Source organism: Harmonia axyridis, chromosome 6 (genome assembly GCF_914767665.1).
Source record: "Harmonia axyridis chromosome 6, icHarAxyr1.1, whole genome shotgun sequence".
Taxonomy (NCBI): Eukaryota; Metazoa; Arthropoda; class Insecta; order Coleoptera; family Coccinellidae; genus Harmonia; species Harmonia axyridis.
Genome location: NC_059506.1, coordinates 28194495 through 28213657, shown reverse-complemented (window position 1 = coordinate 28213657; position 19163 = coordinate 28194495). Strand labels below are relative to the sequence as shown.

At 33.2% G+C, this 19163-nt stretch overlaps 2 protein-coding genes across 4 annotated transcripts; both read right to left on the bottom strand.

Moving 5' to 3' along the window:
- Positions 1-1708: 1708 nt before the first annotated feature.
- LOC123682139 (sodium-independent sulfate anion transporter-like) lies at positions 1709-9149 on the bottom strand. 3 transcript variants are annotated; one of them, XM_045620569.1, is made up of 10 exons: positions 9011-9149; positions 5209-5383; positions 4472-4667; positions 4171-4391; positions 3775-4117; positions 3553-3714; positions 3209-3495; positions 3010-3154; positions 2777-2953; positions 1709-2439 (listed from the first exon to the last, which is right to left on the bottom strand). In XM_045620569.1, the coding sequence occupies exons 2-10, from the start codon at positions 5377-5379 to the stop codon at positions 2276-2278; spliced, it is 1866 nt and encodes a 621-aa protein (XP_045476525.1). In that variant the 5' UTR covers positions 5380-5383; positions 9011-9149; the 3' UTR covers positions 1709-2275. The 3 variants fall into 3 exon arrangements, with proteins under 3 accessions (XP_045476525.1, XP_045476527.1, XP_045476526.1); XM_045620571.1 differs by lacking the exon at positions 9011-9149 and adding an exon at positions 8204-8325; XM_045620570.1 differs by lacking the exon at positions 9011-9149 and adding an exon at positions 6386-6495.
- On the bottom strand, positions 9011-19115 carry LOC123682140 (sodium-independent sulfate anion transporter-like). The gene is made up of 12 exons (XM_045620572.1): positions 18649-19115; positions 16032-16323; positions 14058-14262; positions 13769-13989; positions 12923-13103; positions 12698-12862; positions 12425-12586; positions 12204-12344; positions 12001-12146; positions 11771-11947; positions 11017-11170; positions 9011-9336 (listed from the first exon to the last, which is right to left on the bottom strand). The coding sequence occupies exons 2-12, from the start codon at positions 16203-16205 to the stop codon at positions 9266-9268; spliced, it is 1797 nt and encodes a 598-aa protein (XP_045476528.1). The 5' UTR covers positions 16206-16323; positions 18649-19115; the 3' UTR covers positions 9011-9265.
- Positions 19116-19163: the final 48 nt, after the last annotated feature.

The window sequence follows — 19163 nt, the reverse complement described above, 5'->3', positions numbered from 1 at the left end:
ATCAACTTATCTACCAATGTGGGTTTCATTCAGTATATTCATTCATAAGCTCCAAAATTATTTTATATTCATTAATGTAGGTACAATGGTTTTATTGTCAGTCTGTAGTTGAGTAAATTCCAGATAAATTTATAAATAGTGGAACCATTGCCTATCAGGTACCTGAACTGGCCCTTTTAATCCCCTAACTCGGGTAAGTAAAAGAAAAAAATCCTACTTCCTCAGTTACATATAAAGTTGGGCTTAATGAAGCAATTTGTGAAGGCTCTTGATAAGAATGGGTCATGTTTTGCATATATAGGGGTAAAAATGCATCAGTTGATCACAGAAAAACTCTAACCAGGCATATTTGAAGGTCCACAAATAAAAAAATTAATTAAGGATCCTGCCTCCATAAATTCAATGAATCAAGTTGAACCAGAACCTTGTTGCAGTTGTAGAGAATTTTCTAGGCGAACATAAAGCTCAAAACTATGTTGAAATGGTTAACAAGATGCACAATAGTTTCTTATCCTTAGGGTGCAATATGAGTATTGAAATACACTATTTACACAGCCACTTAGACGGTTTTCCAGAAAATTTAGGAGACATGAGTGAGGAACAAGGTGAAAGATTTCTTCAAGATATTAAAGTTATGGAGGACAGCTACCAGTGAAGATGGGACATGCATTTGATGACAGATTACTGCTGGAGTTCAAAAAGCGACTGTTCAAAAAAAACATTCAAGAATATCGCGGAAAAGAAGCTTTCGGAGTGTTGAGTGACTATTTGATTTCTTCAATGTTTTTGTTTGTTTGTAAGTACGACATAATGTTGTATTCTGTATAACTAAAATACATTTGGACAAACAGGAAGATCATTCAAGAAAAGGATATGTGAACATCAATAAAGGAATTATAATTCTGCAAAATTCCAATAGTTTGGAAATTCAGGCGGCGAATAACCAATATACATTTGAAGTTTATAAGGTTCTTGTATTTTTCATGGATTTTTCGGTCAATATTCAAATTTTGTTGTTGTTATGAGTTGGTGTACAAGCTCTGTTCTATACCAGTCGAAATATGAAACCTGAAGAAGCCTCAGTGTTTGCGAATCAATTGTTGTTAATAATAAAATATTTGTGTGAATTAATTTTGCTTCATTTGTTCACAAAATTTGCTACCTATGCAATCATTTCAAATACTTTCCTTTGAGCTTCAATAGTTGAACTTTCAGAAACCATATTTTAAAAAGTTTCTCATTTTACATCAATATACATATTACACCTCTCTTAATCAGAGTTCACTGAAACTCTTCTAACAGAAATCAGATCGAAAGAGTATAGGTGGAAAGTACTCTTCAAGTGAATTTATTTTTACCGCATTCTAAATGAACCATTTAAAGCTACCGATTCTATTCACCTTGTTTTTCATGCTTGATGAAGTACGTGGATTGAATGTTCTATTAAGAGTCAATGCTAAACCTATACGATAAAAATATTGATCATTGATTGATGTGGCCAAGGCGATAAAAAACATTGCGATTTCATTCACCTTTATTATCTATAAATGAGGTTAACAATTGGAAATATTTGGAAGTGTATACGTTTGGGGAATATTGAGTATGTGAAGCAGGTGTATCATCAACTAGTTTTTTTCAGTTAAAGAGGAACAAGAAATATTAAAATTGGAATTGGAGAAATCAAGTAGTTATAACTGAAAAATCGTGGTTTATTTTCTACGATTTATTCATAAATAAAAAATAGTTTCGCACATAGAATACAAAAATATAATAAATATATCCACTCGACAATAGGGAATGATACAGTTCAGGTAAATATCTTTATGTTACATAAGAATAACAGTTTTTACCCAACATACTAGTATAGAAACAACTATATAAATTAGTAGAGAGCAAATACCGAATTAGTTGAATCTATAACATTAACGCAAAGCTTTCGCACATTACAAAGAATAATTGAAACAATTTAAAAAATTATCTTTTGATACTAATATCTCTGAGAATCGTATCATAAGCATTTCTGAATAAGAATAAATAATACTTCAAAACTTGTATAAATATGATGAACAATTTCTTCGAACATCGTAATGTCTGCAATTCAAGAATAAAAAAAATTGGACTACAACAAGAAGGCGGAAAAATTAAATAAAAAAGTAATGAGTAAGAAACAATTAACATCTGGTTAATAGTATAGTTAACATTTCAATAACCTCAAGCTCTACATTTTACGTTTTGGCTTTTTTTTTGAAAATTGGTTTCATTGGGTTCTATCTATTCATCGTTGCAAACTACTCTGCCTATGATTGAGGTTATGCCCTTCTCCATTGCATATTTCCTTCAATTCAACTGAAGACTTTCGCCAGATATTTCTACAATACTCGGTCTCTGAGTCATACAGTAATTTTCCTTCTTCATTGATATGGTCATCAACTGAATTCTCTGAAAATTGAAGATAAAAGCTGTAGCAATAACTTGAAATTATAAATTCAAATGTAAACTCTCAGAAAGAATTGAAATATTTCAATCTTCCGTAAGAGCTTTTTAATATTCAAGATGGCAACATGTAGTGAACTATTTTTCCCCCTGAGATTGTTACAAGTTCCATAAATCATACCATCCATAGACTTTGGCCAGAAATTTGTCATATGGTGAAGATTATTGATCTTAGTCCATGAAACTATAATCAACTATTATTGAAATATTCTAGCTAACTAGTTATTCTTAGTACCACATTTTTATCTTATAAGAAGATCTACAAATGATCCACTGTTCCTACCTTTCAAAGAGTGTTCTAGTTGTTCCATAGTCTTAAAATACTTGAAATCCTCTTCTAATACCCCCTGGAATACTGTAACAACATCCTCACGAGTATTGAAGAAATATAGTGGTTGTTTTCTAATAGAGAATTCGTCAATTAGAGCAGATATTCCTTTAGCAGCCGTAAAATCAGCACCTACAAAATAATATTCATCATTTTAGAGCTAGGATAATAATGGTAGTCTGTCATACCGAGTATAAACCGACAATCTATCACCACTGGAAGGTGTCTGGAAGAAACTCCTGCTTTTCCAACACTTGTCTTAATGAAATCCACAGCCGGGAAATAGAGACTGTTTCCAGGAGTTATCATGAGATATTCCAATCCATAATTCGTCTACAAATATAATAGGTTATGCCTCTCTTTACAAAAAACTAAATCTACATTTACCGTTTTCGTTTCAACATGAACTGTTGGCCGCACTGAGGGATACAATAAGAAAACAATATTTATGGCTACTCCAACCAAAATTCCATATTCCACTCCAACAATCAGACAGAAAAAGAACGTGGCGAATGTTGATACCAAGTCTTTCTTACTCGAACGCCACATGGGTTTCACTACCTCATACTCAATCATGAATATAACTGCACTGACGATAACAGCACCAAGTGAAGCTTTTGGAATGTAGGAGAAATAAGGTGTCAAGAAACCAAGAGCCAGAAGTACTAGAATGGCTGAAATTACAAGAATACATGAATCTCAAGGAATGTTAAAAATTATCGTCAACTTACAAGTGAAGACACCACCTGCTGGTGTTTGAACACCACTTGCATGGTTAACAGCTGATCTGGAAAATGAACCTGTGATTGGCATTGAAGAGAAGAAAGAACCAATAACGTTGCACATGGACAAAGTCATCAACTCTTGAGTTGCATCAATTATTGAGCCACTTGCTGAAATGAGGATACAAAAAGTAAGGTTATGGAATTTACTATTTCACTCAACACACTCACCAAAAGCTTTAGCTATAGCAACATTTCCTAAAACAGCAATTACAGGAACAAGAACAACAGAAGTGCCAAGGTCTGATATCATATCAGGAAAGGTAATTGTCTGGTTGTTGAGAACTGTCTGGAAAGGTGGCAGTTGAAAATTCGGGAGACCAGGTCTAACTTTTCCTGTTAGCAAAAATGGAGAGTTTACTCCACTGGTTTCGTATGCGTATGCAATAGTCGAGCACAGAATGACAACAAGAGCATTTCTGGATGTGCCAATCAACCAGAAGAAACGATTCCAATGTCTTTGTCGAGCAGTTGGTTTCTGATCTTCTGAGTGGACTTTGAAGTTTTTCAATTTCTGAAAGAAGTTGATCAGTTTATTGTGCCAAACTCTTCAAGGATTGTACACACCCTCAATAACATCAAAATCAAAATACAGGAGAATCCTAGAATGCAGTCTGTATATCTTGTTTTATCCAAATTCTGCAACACTTTGGTGATGGTATCCAAGAAACCAGAGGAGGAAATCTTCAATCCCAGAAGACTCTTCAGTTGAGAAGTTGCAATAATGACAGAAGTTGCGGAAGTAAAACCTACTGTAACTGGTATTGAGATGAAGTCTATTAAAACACCTAAAACATTCAAATAATGAAGACAGGTTTAATAATTGTTAAGATTAAGATAAATCCCCTGAATTGTAATTAGAACTTACCTAAATGTAATATAGCCATTAGCAATTGTATTATTCCTGACAAAAAACATAGGAGTATGGCGTAATCACTATTTCTTCCCATAACTTGTTGATACGTCATCAGGGACATTAGAGCTGTTGGTCCAATAGTGATGTCTTTACAAGTGCCAAATATTGCATAAACAAAACATCCTACAAAGGCTGAGTATAATCCATACTGAAAAATTAGAGTTATAAAAATTTGCACCAAACAATCCTTAGGAACTAAATATAGATCTATATGAGGAATGATAAGTAGTATACAGGATGAGTTTTTAATAACTTTTCATTTTATATCTCCGAAGTTTTCAGAGGTATGAAGCTACAAAGTCATGAATTTATTATTATTATTAATTATTTTGTTTTAGATAGTAATGCGATCAATTCTGGACCTTTTTCCACACATGTTCAAGTGTCTTGTCAGTAATTTCGCGGAAGGTTTCTGTGATCTTTTGTTGCAGTTCGTATGATTGTAGATGACGGTAGAGACTCAAAAAAAAAACGAGCGGAGAACAATCAGGTGACCAGGAAGGCCATCCGATTGGTCCCTTTCTGTTAATCCATTGGCTATCAAAGAATGTAACCCCGGCATTCAAGATTCGAACTTCACTGAAAAGCTTCTAGGTTATTCTGTTAATTGCCAAACGGACAGATATATATGTTAGTATAGCGCCCAAAAATAGATAAGATATGAAAAAAATGGTTTGTGGTTTACTTACCTGAGGTTCCAATCCAGCTAAAGTGGCATAAGCCAAAGCTTGGGGCATCACAGTCAAACCAACAGTTATTCCAGCTATAATATCACAGACAAATTTATGAGAATTGTATGTTCGGCCCCATTGAAGAATAGGCACTCTCTGGGTGAGTACCTTCCGGAGATAAGTTACCATTTTTCTGAAATGAAAAAAATTGTTAGTACGGAATCATTTTTTGAAACTTTATATTTTGCGAAGAGCTTTATCGAGTTGGAATTTGAACAGAATCAATTCTTCAAATTGTTTTCATCACTGAAGTGACAAAAGAACAATATCAATTCCTCTGAACTTATTATTTTTAAATTAATCGATCTAGATAGAGTGTTAAGTACTATCGAAATTGCACGATTCTACGAATTACTTCTATAATTGGATTGAACTAATTAGGCATCAGTGAAATCACAATTACAATATCAACAATAATAGTATTCTTTTCAATGGAGTCTTCTTTGTTAACGAATGTTGAATCATTTTTTGAGATACGGATATTTTGATTCATTATATATCCAACGATAAATGTGCAACGTAATTTCAAGAGTAAATTTGAACCTCATCGAAAATTCTCAACTTTAGATGGTAAAGAATCTCAGAATTTACATAACTAAAATTTCTATAAAATAATACAAAGAAATTCACTAGTAGGTGTAGTAGGTACTAAAATCGATTGTTCTGATGTATAGGTGAGTAGAAACATGTGAAGGTAGTTTTAGCGATAGTGATTATTCTTTCAATTGAAAATTTATCTATGAAGAATGCTATTTATGACGAGTATGATAATATTTCTGAATATTCAGGGTTAAGGGGGTAAGATACTGATAAAAGTTATATTCCTCCATATTTTTTCACAGAGGAAGGTATTTTCGTAATTTTTTAAAATCAAAAAACTTTTCTAATCGCTAGCATATTAGAATACTGAAGAACCAGATATTGAGTTAACTGATTCATTCATTCAAGTGTGTACTATGAACAATCAAATTTCAAATTCGGGAACAAAAAATCAAAATTTAACACAATAAATTAATAACTTTCATTAATCGAGATCCATTTGTTAGGAATATATATTTTCTGAATTGGAACAATATTAAAAAACACCTTTTGAAAATCGAAATACAATCACCAAACAAGATATGGAAAAACTTACTCTTTTCACTACAGCTGCAACATGAATCTCAAAACTCATTCGACTATTTCTTTAAAAAAATTGAGAAAACTTTGACTTCATGAAAAAGAGTGCAATGAACAAGTGAACACAGAAACTGTCTCTTGTTAGATAACAACATTGTTGCTCACATATTATCCTTAAATATGATGCACCTGAATTACTTCAAAAGCTTTTAATTCCTTAATGAAACTGATTGTGGATTTCGTTGGAATGTAAATTAAATGAACTGTAGCTTATGCAATCAACTCTTAAATAAATTGGTATTTTTATTGGTTCATTACAACGTCCAACCAAAAAGTTGAAAAAATCTCTGAGGAAATCTCTTTCATTTAATGTTCAATTGAATTAAGAGAACTGACATAAGCGTACGCTGGTACTTACAATATATTTCAATAAATCACTTCAATTGTAACCGAGGCAATGACCACAACAAGACAACTAAAAGGAGTCATGGGTCTTGCACTATTTTAAACTCCATCAAACGTTTTTTTTAGGAAATCAATCCCATATTGGTAACCTTATTTTTTTCTTCTGAATATCGTCCATTTCGCAACATCTATGGATTTATTTATCATTGGAATGGTAATTGTTAAAAGGTGAATAAGGTCTAGCAATAAAATGTATGAGTGAGTATTAATAATTTCAATTCGAAAATATATTGCACCACTAATTAGGTAGCTTGATTTTCTAAAATTGCAAACATTTTTACTATACGTAAATATTTACAGAATTTCTGTTGAAAAATTTACATTTCCTGTTTATATAGGTTAGTTCCTTAACTTCAAGTGAGGAGTCTTGGGTACAAAGTTCAGTTTATAAATTCGATAGTTTTTGAGCTTTAAGACTGCTGGAAAAATTGGTAAAAAATTTAAAAATTTCGAAACGTACCTACATCAATCTTTGTATTCATTTTCTTATTTGATTTTCTTGAACTGTATTTTTTATCATTTAGTTTTTATTTTGGCTGATATAATTTAAATTATTTCTGCAGAAATATTCAGTTGTGAAAAAATATTCGAGCACAACTTTTATTTTTCAAATTAGAATCCTATTTTGGAATGATTGCGTTGTCTTCTGCGGAACAAAAAAAATAGTATTTTAACAAGATTATGTTCTTAAACTCTATAATTCCTGAGTTATTTGTGATTCGCTTGATTTATGTTGGATGTGGAGTCAAAATTATCAAATATGTTTCATAAAAATATTTTGTGACAATAAAATTGATAAGAAGGGTAGTTGATGATGAAGAGAAAGAAATTCGAGCGTATTAACCTGTTTTTAAACAAATGAAGAAAATCACTTTACTTACAGCTCAAGAAAATCATTATCCATATAAGCTGAAGAACTTGAGTTTCAAAAATTTTTTAGGTCAGTAGAGAAAATCGAATATCATAACCAATTATTAGAATTCAATTATATCCAGTTCTATTCTTCTGATAGACTCTTGAACTTAGGACACTATGTATTTTTCGAAAACACATGAAATAAAGTAGGTATATATCGAAAGGTATAGGTATCATATTTTCTGAAAAATTTTCAATAATACTTGAATTTTCATTCAAAATCCTTTATTTCCAATTCTTTCATTTCTCCCCTCGCATTTTCAAATTCTAAATTTAACGTAAAGTATTCAAACACCCGAAATATCAATAATGAAATATTTCCGAAATTAATTGATTGATACTGGTGATGAAATTTTTTATGGGAAAGAAGAGACGTCAATCCTATTGACTTTTTACTTAATTTTCTCATATTTTGTCACTTTATCAAACCGACAAAATTGAAGATGTGGGTTACCTTGGTAAATCCAAATCACCATTGATGGGTCAACAACCTTTGTCATTGAGATGCAAAGTTTGTCGCCTGGTAGTTTTTGTATTATGCAAGAAAAAAGATTATTGGATACATTATCGAACATTTTCTTCAACAATTCTAATTGCAAATAGGCTGCTCTTAACAGAGCAGGGGAAATACCTTAGCAAGAATGGTGATTTGTTTGTTATTAATTATTTAGAAGGTTATCAAATCAGAAAGTAAATAAACTATACTAAGAAATTTATTGAGATAACTATGGAATGATAAGATAATAAAAATAGTGCAAAATTTTGCAAAATTCGTCAATGAACAGAAACACACATAATCCAACATTATGGGTAAATGAAAATAAAAAATATTGCAAAAATCATTTTGAATCGAATATGTAAGACGTCTTTAATTATTTAAGAACAATTGGGACTACTGGTTTCCTCGAAAAATATTCTTTTATTCATCTCAAAAAAAATTCCATCACTATTTTCGTTGGACTATTTGAGAAAATCGAGGTAGGTAGATACCACATTTTCTATAATGTATTTGATCAGGAACATCCTAAATGTATTCCTATTCAAACTAATATCTTCTCGTTCATCAATGTATAATATAAAATTTTATATTTGAAATGAGATAAATAACTGAGTAATCAAAAAAAATTGATAACAAAAAATGTATAAACACCATTGTCAATACCAACAAATTTCACGCATAGTAAAAGATCTATTCTATTAACCCTGACCGTTAAACAACGCAGATAACAAAACAAAACAAGGCCATAAACTTTCAACTCACCTATAGAACCAGTTGTCGAGCAACTTTCTTACAACTACATCCCAAATAGCGTGGATCTAAGCAGGCTCGTATGTAGCACGACTTCCGTATAGCGAAAAAATTTCACCAAAACCAACATTTCATACGTTTATTCGACAACTCAAATAAATACAAACGTTAACATAGTGATAGGTAAATAAATAAGACGTCCAATTGGTATAGCGGTACAAAACAATCTAAGACACCCCGAATGGAATGTCATCACAGGTTAGGTTTTCAGGTCTCCCTCACACGCTTGAATTTTTCGACCACAGGTGTTTGAAGAGTCGACATCACGGCTTTGGCATCTGTAAGTACAGGAGTTATATAGATCGGTATTCGGTGTGTTAAAAACGCTAGAAATTCTAATCAGGGATATCGAATATCGCGAAACAGGTTCGTAGAGATAAGTGAGGTTAGGCTTGCGAAATTGGTCCTTCACGCCGGATAGTGAAGGTACGAATTCATGTGTTTCGTGAATTTTCCTATATCTAACTGGCGTGGAGGTGAACAAGTAAGGCACATTATTAGGGACAATATTTTTCACTGTATGTAGGATAAAGAATGCAACGTAGCTTGAATTAATTGTAGTCCCATTGAATGCTTGGCTTGGAGAAAATCGATAGCGGTTGTTAATGTAGCAAGCGACAGTGGCGTAACATCGAAATGGTATGTGCTAAAGGCACTTCTTCAAGAATATTTCATATTCAATTTGTTGTTGATGATTTATTATTTTTTTCCTCACTTCTTTCAATGATAAGCGATTCCGGTAATTATATGCTCAATAGATCAATCGAACAAGGGGATAGCATTGTGAAGACCCTTGACCTAGGGTGCAATTGGTGCATAAATCAACGAGCGTTTGAAATTGTACATCACTGATTCTCCCCTTTTTTTCTAAATGTTCTGCTTGAATTCTTTACTCCTATGGTACTGAACTATCAACTCGAAATTTTCCAGGAAGCTTGGAGTTGTTATTCTATATACAGGGTGAGTCTTTCACTACCGATATTTCAACCAAAGATTCCTGAGATCAAAAGAAACACATTTTCCTTTTTTCATTCCGATTCGATTTTTTTTCTCACTTAGTAAAGCGGGCATTCTAGAGATGAACGAACTTTGATGAAATTTTATGTTTGGAATAGTTATTTATAATGCAAGTGCAGAAGGCATTGATATTCTTCCACGAGTTCAAAATTCAAAAACGAGCCACGAAGTGGCGAGTTTTGGAATGAACGAGTGGTAGAATGAGCCTTCTGTACGAGTATTATACATTATTTTCTCTAATTCATTGCATTTTCATTGAAATTAATGAAATATTTCCATAAATATATTTTAGTGATTTTTGCATTGAAAAATGTTGGTTGGCAGAACTGATTTCTTTAAGGCAAATTGATGAATTGACAGATAAGGCCGTGGCGGAAAGTTCGGAGTACCAACATAGAATAATAAAATATAACCATGAAAACTGTGCGTTTCTGATATATTCTCGCACGATTTTGTTCTACAAGACAGAATTGCTGCTCAAGTCAGAGCCTCTGAGAGGAGAGCACTCAAGGCTCAAGTCTTGACTTTGTAGAATAATTAATGTGGAAGAATGAACGGAATAACCACAGAATTAGAGAAAAGATATACCACAATAAAAATTATATTTCGACAATTTCCTTCGATACCATTTCATTTGCGAGATAGAACTAAAAATTACAGTTTTTAAGGATATTCAACAGCCCATACCTTTTCAACCGAGCCGAATCGGAAAAAATGGTAAAGGAAAACAGTGTTTCCTTCGACCTCAGCAATCATTGGTGGAACATATCATATGTTCTACCAATGATTAATCAAACTTTGTCGTTTGAGAACATTCTCAGTTCAAAATTAGAAAATTACAAACATCGTGTCGACACGATCATATTTTGAGATATTTTCATCCGATTTTTGAATATATATAACTTACTCTTCTAGTAAATATTAGTCTTAATCTTACTAACTTCTCAAATGGAACAAAAGTTCCTCTTCAGTTACAGCTATCAACATTTCCTTAGGACACACGTTCTTCAATATTTTCATTATCTTCAACCTAGGTTGGAAAAATATCACCTGCCTGTTATTGTTCTTCAGATCAGACAAGAGGGCACCAAGGCACTGAAAAAATAAACAAGTCTGAAATGGAAATCAACACACAATATTTTCTAATGTAATTACTATTTTTACTCCTTTACTACTATCCTATACAGCTGAAATTTTTACATTTTCTACTACAATAGCAGTTTTCTGTAATAAATGCTTTTGGGGATCTTGTTGATCTACACGTGATCTTCTTCATGTTATATTCATGGTTTAAATTTGTTCATGATGTACGGGAATGATTCTCGTATCATCCATTATTCCCTAATTATAACCCTTTGTTAACTCTGATTCAAATTCTTATTAGATTCTTTGCACACTTAAGTTTTCAGGAAAGTCAAAACCTAAAGATCCTTATTTAGGCCATCACTATGCAAGTGCAGTAATAAATCGATTCTGAGATTATGACTCATTGGCCTAATAATCTGGTCGTTTTAGTTTATATTATATCTATAGAATCTGCAATTTATCTTTTTAACATTAAACAAAAATTCAAAATATCACCTACTCGGGTAGATAAAAGATAAACAAGTATATTTCTCATCAAACTTGCATTGCATACTTCTTCTTCTCGAAACGTCTTGGCGATAAATGACAACTCTTAGAGTTAACACCTACCTTTCCTGCTGTGAAGTCTATTTTATGAATCCGATGACAGTCAATGACAACCATATACAGGTCATTCCCTAGCTCGCTATTGTGACATTTCATAATCCTTTCCCTGATATACTCAGCAGATGGAAATGTAATAGCTGAGGTTGGCGTAACTTTCAAATAATTACCCAAATCATGACCCTGAAAAAACAACAATATAAAACCCACAAAACAAAATACAGAATATATCTTACAACAACAACTTCGAATAGAATTTTCGGCCTTGCACTAGAATGAAGAAGAAGAATAATATCGACGCAAACTCCTATTATAATGCCCATCTCCAATCCAAGTAATAAACAAGAAAGAAGAGTCAGAGTGAATGGGATGAGATCAATTTCTACAAAAAAAATATCATTGCGAATGTGATGGATAATGTTGAATTACTGAACTCAACTGTTGATTTTCCAAATCAATTTGGTCATTGTTACTTCAACCATGAATAGTACGGCACATATAACCACAGCTGACAGTGTAGGTTTTGGGATGTAAGAGAAACATGGTGTTAGAAATGTCAGAGATAATATCACTAACAGACCTAAAATAAAAACATATCTGGTTGGTATGCCAACTTCAGCTAATATTTTCATATTTTCCGAATTATAATGCTTTCTTTACCTGTATATATTCCAGATATAGGAGATTTGACAGAACTTGCATTACTGATTGCTCCTCTTGAAAAAGATGCATTGATGGGATAAGAACCAAAACAGGATGCTACTATATTGCACATACCTAGGGCTATCATCTCTTGGGAAGCATCCATTGCCTTACCTTTGGCTGAAGCAATGAAGATAAAAACCTGAGTTATTAGCATTTCAAAAATGAGCATATAATCCTCTCATTAAAAAATTCTTTCATAATAATGATAAAGATAAGGGAGAAACTCACCAAAAGCTTTAGCTATAGCTACATTTCCTAGAACTGCTATGAAAGGCACTACCAAAATTCCAGAGCCAAGTTGTTTCACCATCTCAATGAAAGAATAATGAACTCCATCGTAAGTTACCTCAATTTTTGGAAGAGTCACATTAGGTAATCCATTTGGTAAACTTCCTGAAAAAGAGTGCATCAGATATTTTGCTGTTTGAGATAAAAAGATTTTTAGGTTTTTACCTGTTAAAGACAGAACATCGTATCCAGCTTTCTTTAGGAAAAAAGCCAAGATGGAGCAACCTATGACAACGACAACGTTTCTAGAGATTGAAGCAAACCATAGCACTCTTCGCATTTGGGAACATTTCCTTGGGCTCTCTCCAATGCTTTCTAAGGGTGGTTCTCCGAAATCCTTCAATTTCTACAAGAAAAAAAAAAACCAAATGCAAACTAATTTATTGACAAAAGCTCTGATAAGATACTGAGGCAGAAAGTACACACCAAGATTTTCTTAGCATTGGCCCTGAAGAGCTTCGAGCTCTTGTAAGCAAGTCTAGTAGATAATTGTTTCGCATTTGTAAGTTTGAATATTTTTTATAATTAAGAAGGCGTACCCACTTCCTCTGTCACAGAAGGTAAGTCACAATTGTGAATATAGACTTATTTTGACAAACCTTATAGCCAGGAATCGTCAATTTTCATTCTCTATGGTCTCCGACTTTCCTCAAGATAGTCAGTGCCTGCCATAAGTATTACAACTGAGCTTATAACAAGCAACTATATTTTCAACGTGCGCAACAAGTAGGTACAGTAAGAAAAAGCTAGACTTAAGTAGGTGCGATCTTTAAAAAAAACCGTTGAGAGCAAGTCCAAAATATTTTCTATAGCATTATGATAGTTTGACATAATCTCCTATTTCTGATTATTTTTTCAGGACCTACTGCAAATGAAATCTACTTCAAAGCAAGATTTACCCGAAAAACAATTAACTACAGAAACTCTGAACACGACAAAGTTTTTTTACTCAGTCTTTCATCAAATATGTAATTTTTTTAATTATTTTTCAAGCATATGAAATCTACTTACCCTCAATCCAAGAAGTACAATAAAACAAGACGTTCCCAAAATAGCATCCCACTTCTTGGTTTCGTGAATATGCTCGAAAATTTCATACCAGCAGCTTAGAAAAGTCTCTGCAGAAAAATTGATACCTAGAAGGTTTTTCACCTGTGAAGTCGCTATAGTAATAGCTCCTGCAGATGTGAAAGCTGCCACCACTGGAGTAGAAACGAAATCGACCAAAAAACCTGAGAAAGCAAAAATAAAATACAATGAATTTTGGATCGAATTAACTTTTTTGCTTAATAGTACTCACCTAGATGTAATATTCCACATAAAAGCTCTACTATGCCAGAAAGTAAACATAAGAGAACTACAGCATTGTGTTTTCCGAATGTGGTGTGCAAGGTATGTGAGTAGGTGAACAGCGACAGCAAAGCTGTTGGTGCTATGTGCAGCTCAGAAACAGTTCCGAAGAATAGGTACACGAAGCCACCACATATGGAAGAATATAGTCCATACTGAAAACATGATATTATAAAAAATGTCTTCATTTTTAACAGCTCCATAATTTTTTATTTTAACCCTATTTAAATAATTCATGATCAAAATTGAATGTGAAAATAATTACAATATTTCAAATTAAACTAACATGCGCAATTCTCAGCAGAATGTCAACGCTTGGAATATAAACTCTGCTATGGAGATGAAGGCAGGGATCATTGAGTTGTCATACTGATGATTCCATCAGTGGTCTCTGGATGAAACATCGCAATCCCTTGAGACAGGGTGCACCATAAAAATTCGCCAAAGGAATAACAAGAGAGGAATTATACAGGTTTTATATTGAATGAATTATAAAATGTTTTCAAAAGTATTAAACAGGACAAAAAAACATTTTAAACCATAGTAAGCTTTGTAATGTTTTTCAGACTGGAATAGGAGAAACGTTAAAAATTTCACACGTTGGTAATTTACATTGTTAAGCTGAGTTACGTTCATTCTGTAAATCAGGAAAAATAACTCATTTTAATGCATATATCTATCATTTGGTATTCCATCAATTCAAAAACTATTTACGATTCTCAGGCATAGTTTTGTTCAGACTGTTCATTTATAAGAGTTAGGTTATTGATGGAATAAGAATTTGTTCAATTGATATCACATTTTCAGAAAATAATTTTTGTATTACAAAGTGAAGAATCACTTGATTCAATCATTCAATTATCCTTTTAAATCTATAAATCTCGACTATAATAACTTTTTCAGTTGGTTCATATTTATTGACTTGAAATTTAAATCTTTTGGGTCATATATAACGTCATTATTTTTTTTTCAAATTCGATCGATTTCTAGATGTTTGAATCAATATTGGATATTGGAATTTTCCGGTAGATCTGTAATCGATCAATAGATCCACATTACAGTCTGTTGCTAGAAGTGTTCACCATGTTTCAAAGTATGACTTGGCAACTATATTATCTTTCAATGAGGGATGCTCTGAAATTTACGACGACTCTTCAAATGGTGAAGAATTCATGAATTTAAGCAGTGTTATTTTCTTTCATAAGATTCCAGAAAGTATTTTTTCGACTCTCTTAAGTCACCAATTATACCAAAAACCACCAAGATTGGTTGACTGCTTCGAAAGTAAGAACCTTTCGAAATTCCTCCAAATTTTCGAAAATGAGAGTCCTAAAATATCATATTCCACCTCACACAGATTGGCCATGCATCTTATGGGATGTTGCATGGTGTTACATAACGTTCATCATGTCCCGTAGCATGATTTCTAAGCTATATTATTTTTCAAATAAAATTGGAGACGCTTCAAAACAATCAGACTTAATAAATTCATGGAGAGTAATTTTCTTTTCAAAGAATGTCGTATTTAATATATGTTATGAATGTAATTGTTTTCATAATTATCATTTCATGTTGAGTAATTTTTCCAATTCTGTTATGCTTATTTTCCACCTCAATAATAATTTGTGGAGGATATGGATATCTTAATTGATATGAATACTGGTTTTTGTACAAAATATTTGGATTTTTCATAATTCAAAACTTAGATTTGGGTTTAAAATTTTTAGATTCCTAGAGTTTATTATTGAGAAGAAAAATATTTTCATCAAGGACTTCATTCCAGAATTTTGTTATTTTTTAGTGTTTTATCGAAAATTTTGAACATTAGGAAGTGGTTAAATATGCAGCAGTCTTTTTTGTACCTTATCCCACTTTGTTGTATCATTACACAAGTCAAATATTTTCAGAATTTTTTTCTACTCACCTCAGGCCCCAATTCCGCCAAAGAAGCATAAGCCATACTTTGTGGGATCAGCGTCATCCCCACAGTTATACCCGTGAGCAGATCAGAGACGCCCTTGTCCACATTGTAATCCCTGCTCCATCCCAATATCGGAAAAATCCTCTCGCAAAACTGACGGCTTTTACCCCACAGCATTTTCACAGAACGGCACAGAAATCAGCAGAGGAGAACACATGTGAAGAACCGCAATTGAATGATTGTCTATAATTTCCTCTTCCAATCTTGGCTAAATCTAGACTTGTCCCAAGAGGAGCTGCGACAATTTTATCATTAAGACTTTAAATCTAACTTGTAGGCTGCACCGAGTTGATTTCGGCAATTGGTGATTTCAAGACGGTTATTTATTGCCTGTGTTTGGCCTGTATTCCACTGGGATTGGAGAAGCTAGTGTTTTATCCATGGAATCGTCAGAAATTTGTTTCCAACCCAGATAGCCGAAGGTATTCTATGAATATACACTAAAAGTTCATTTCAAGTTGGATAATCCTGATACATATATTAGGCCAATTGAAAAGTCCCCGGTCTGATGCACAGGTGGCGGTGCTGGTATTAAATCCATATGATTTTTAGTTAGTACCAACCTTCAAACGATACGTGCCGAAATTTTACAGCAGTCCTACGATTAGTTTGTGAGATATTGCGTTGTGAGTGTAGCTACTCTTGTTATCTGTAAAAAGATTTAAACAAAAATTTCGTTTGCTGATAAAATATTGGTTTACGAAGGGAAAAATAGAGTTGAAGCAAAATCTCGGCTTGATGAAGAGTTTCCGTAGTCTGCACCAGGAAAATCAACCATCATTGATTAGTATGCTAAGTTTGAACATGGTGAAATGAGCACCGAAGACGGCGAACGCAGTGGACGCCCAAAAGAGGCTGTCATCGATGAAAAAATCAAAAAAGTTCACAAAATAATTTTGAATGCCCGTTAAGTGGAGTTGATCGAGATAGCAGACATTGTGAAGATATCTGAATGTGTACATCATATCATTCACCAATATTTGTACATGAGAAAGCTGTGTGCACAATCGATCAAAAGCAACAACGTTTTAATGATTCTGAGCAGTGTTTGAAGCTGTTAAAGTGCAATAAACCTGAATTTTAGCGTCGATATGTGACAATGGATGAGTCCAATCGACAGTCAGCTAAGTGGACTGCACACGATGAACCGACTCCAAAGCTATGAAAAATACAACACTCAGCTGGCAAGGTACTGATGCCATACATCAGTATTTTGGGATGCACAAGGTATAATATTCATTGATTACCTCCAAAAGGGCCAGACCATCAACAGCGATTATTATATAGCGTTATTGAATCGTTTAAAGGATGAAATCGTTAGAGTAAGCCCCATTTGAAGAAAAAAAGGTGCTGTTTCATCACGAAAATGCGCCGTGTCACAAATCAATGAAAACAATGGAAAAATGGCATGAATTGCTTCTGCATCCACCCTATTCGCCAGATCTGGCCTCCAGCGACTTTTTCCTGTTCTCAGAGCTAAAAAGAATGCTTGCTGGAAAGAAATTCGGCGCCAACTATGTTGAATAATAAAATCGAATTTTACCAAAGAAATTTTTTTTACTCTGGTAGCCCGGGGACTTTTCAATTGGCCTGTCAAAATGAATATCCGTAAGATATCCAACAATAGTTAATAAATGGATATCCAACACTGGATATTCTATGGAAGCTCATATGAGAGTTGAAAATGGACAATGATCAAATATAAACGATTTTTCAATAAGAGATTTCATTTAAATATTAAAATAAACGATGGAAAACGATATCAGTCCAATGGCCGCCACAACTACGGTTGCAGTACCATATCCTTTTCATTGAATTTTCCATTACCAATTATCTCATTAGCAGCTGTATGACCTCGATAAATTCACAAATTCAATTTAAGATCTTGAATTGATTGTGAAGTATTGCTATATACAGGGTGCGGCAGAGCCGACTGACGAATTTCAAAGGGCTATTTAAAAAAAATGGTAGAAGTTAGAGGAAAACGGTTTTTTTCATTCGAAGCAGTAGGTTATATAGTTTTTTTGCTCAAGTTTTGAAAACGATATCACTAAGATGGCCGCCGTCATGAGCAACACATTGATGTAGTCGATTTCAGAAGGTTTCGACCGCTTTTCGCAAATGTTCAGCTCAAACTCATGATTAGTTTTCCATAAACGTCTAATAGGCCATCCCGGTGAATCACTCGGTATGTAATTGTAAATGTTTAATTTTGTGGACGCCGGATATCTCTTGGACATCTATAGAACAAACTATATCCCTTTGGGATGTTGATATAAGCAATATCCGTAACAGTTTTACTGATGAACAACCATAGGACAAACCTTTGCCATCTAAAAAGGCCCAAGTCAATATCATAATAGAAAAATAAGAGACTGGTTTTTTAATTTGAAATAGAAAATGAGGAATGTTGAGTTTATTATGTATAGAACAAACTATTTTTTCTTTCAGTGACAAATTGAAGAAATTCTAGAAAACCACCAACTTGGCGCTAGATCCTCTCGGACACCACAGAACTCTTTAATATATAGAAAAAAGTGTTATGATTTTCATTTCATACCTCTGTAACTCAATCTATTCTCCAACAAATATCGCTACTGGACAGTTTCATCTTCTTTTCTCAAATCCACACAGTATTCAAAACTCTACAAAATGAATCTAGACGAAACGTTTGATTATCATTGATACATTTTAGAATGAGTTTTTCCAATAACTGATTATTGCAGAGCATACTACTTCCACACTGTTTAATTCACTACTGAGAAAACAATGGATGTTGTGTAGCAAATAACTAGTTTGCAAATAGTTCTCACTTCAAATACATCAAATTTTCCAACTTTTCAACGGAAGTACAATCTTACAAGCGTGTTTTATTATTATTACTTCTCCCAAGTCATTAACAAAATTGACGACCAAATGAGGAAGATGTAAGTAATTAGTGATTACCGAAATTAAGTGTTACAACTGTTCCAAGAAGATGAATTAGTGAAGCTCCAAGGTAAAATTGTTTTTCTTCTAGAATGGATGCTAGGTATGCTGGAATGAAATTAATTTGAATTAATGATGAATGACTTG

Bases quoted from the DNA above. Each gene is read 5' to 3' on its own strand.
- LOC123682139 (XM_045620569.1), bottom strand. From the start codon at position 5,379: ATGGTAACTTATCTCCGGAAGGTACTCACCCAGAGAGTGCCTATTCTT. The intron at 3,155-3,208 runs GTAAATGTAGAT...TTATATTTGTAG, and splicing joins TTCATGTTGAAACGAAAACG to ACGAATTATGGATTGGAATA. The intron at 2,954-3,009 runs GTATGACAGACT...ATTATTTTGTAG, and splicing joins AGATTGTCGGTTTATACTCG to GTGCTGATTTTACGGCTGCT.
- LOC123682140 (XM_045620572.1), bottom strand. From the start codon at position 16,205: ATGCTGTGGGGTAAAAGCCGTCAGTTTTGCGAGAGGATTTTTCCGATA. The intron at 12,863-12,922 runs GTAAAAACCTAA...ACTCTTTTTCAG, and splicing joins CGATGTTCTGTCTTTAACAG to GAAGTTTACCAAATGGATTA. The intron at 11,171-11,770 runs GTAGGTGTTAAC...TTATTTTTTCAG, and splicing joins TAGACTTCACAGCAGGAAAG to TGCCTTGGTGCCCTCTTGTC.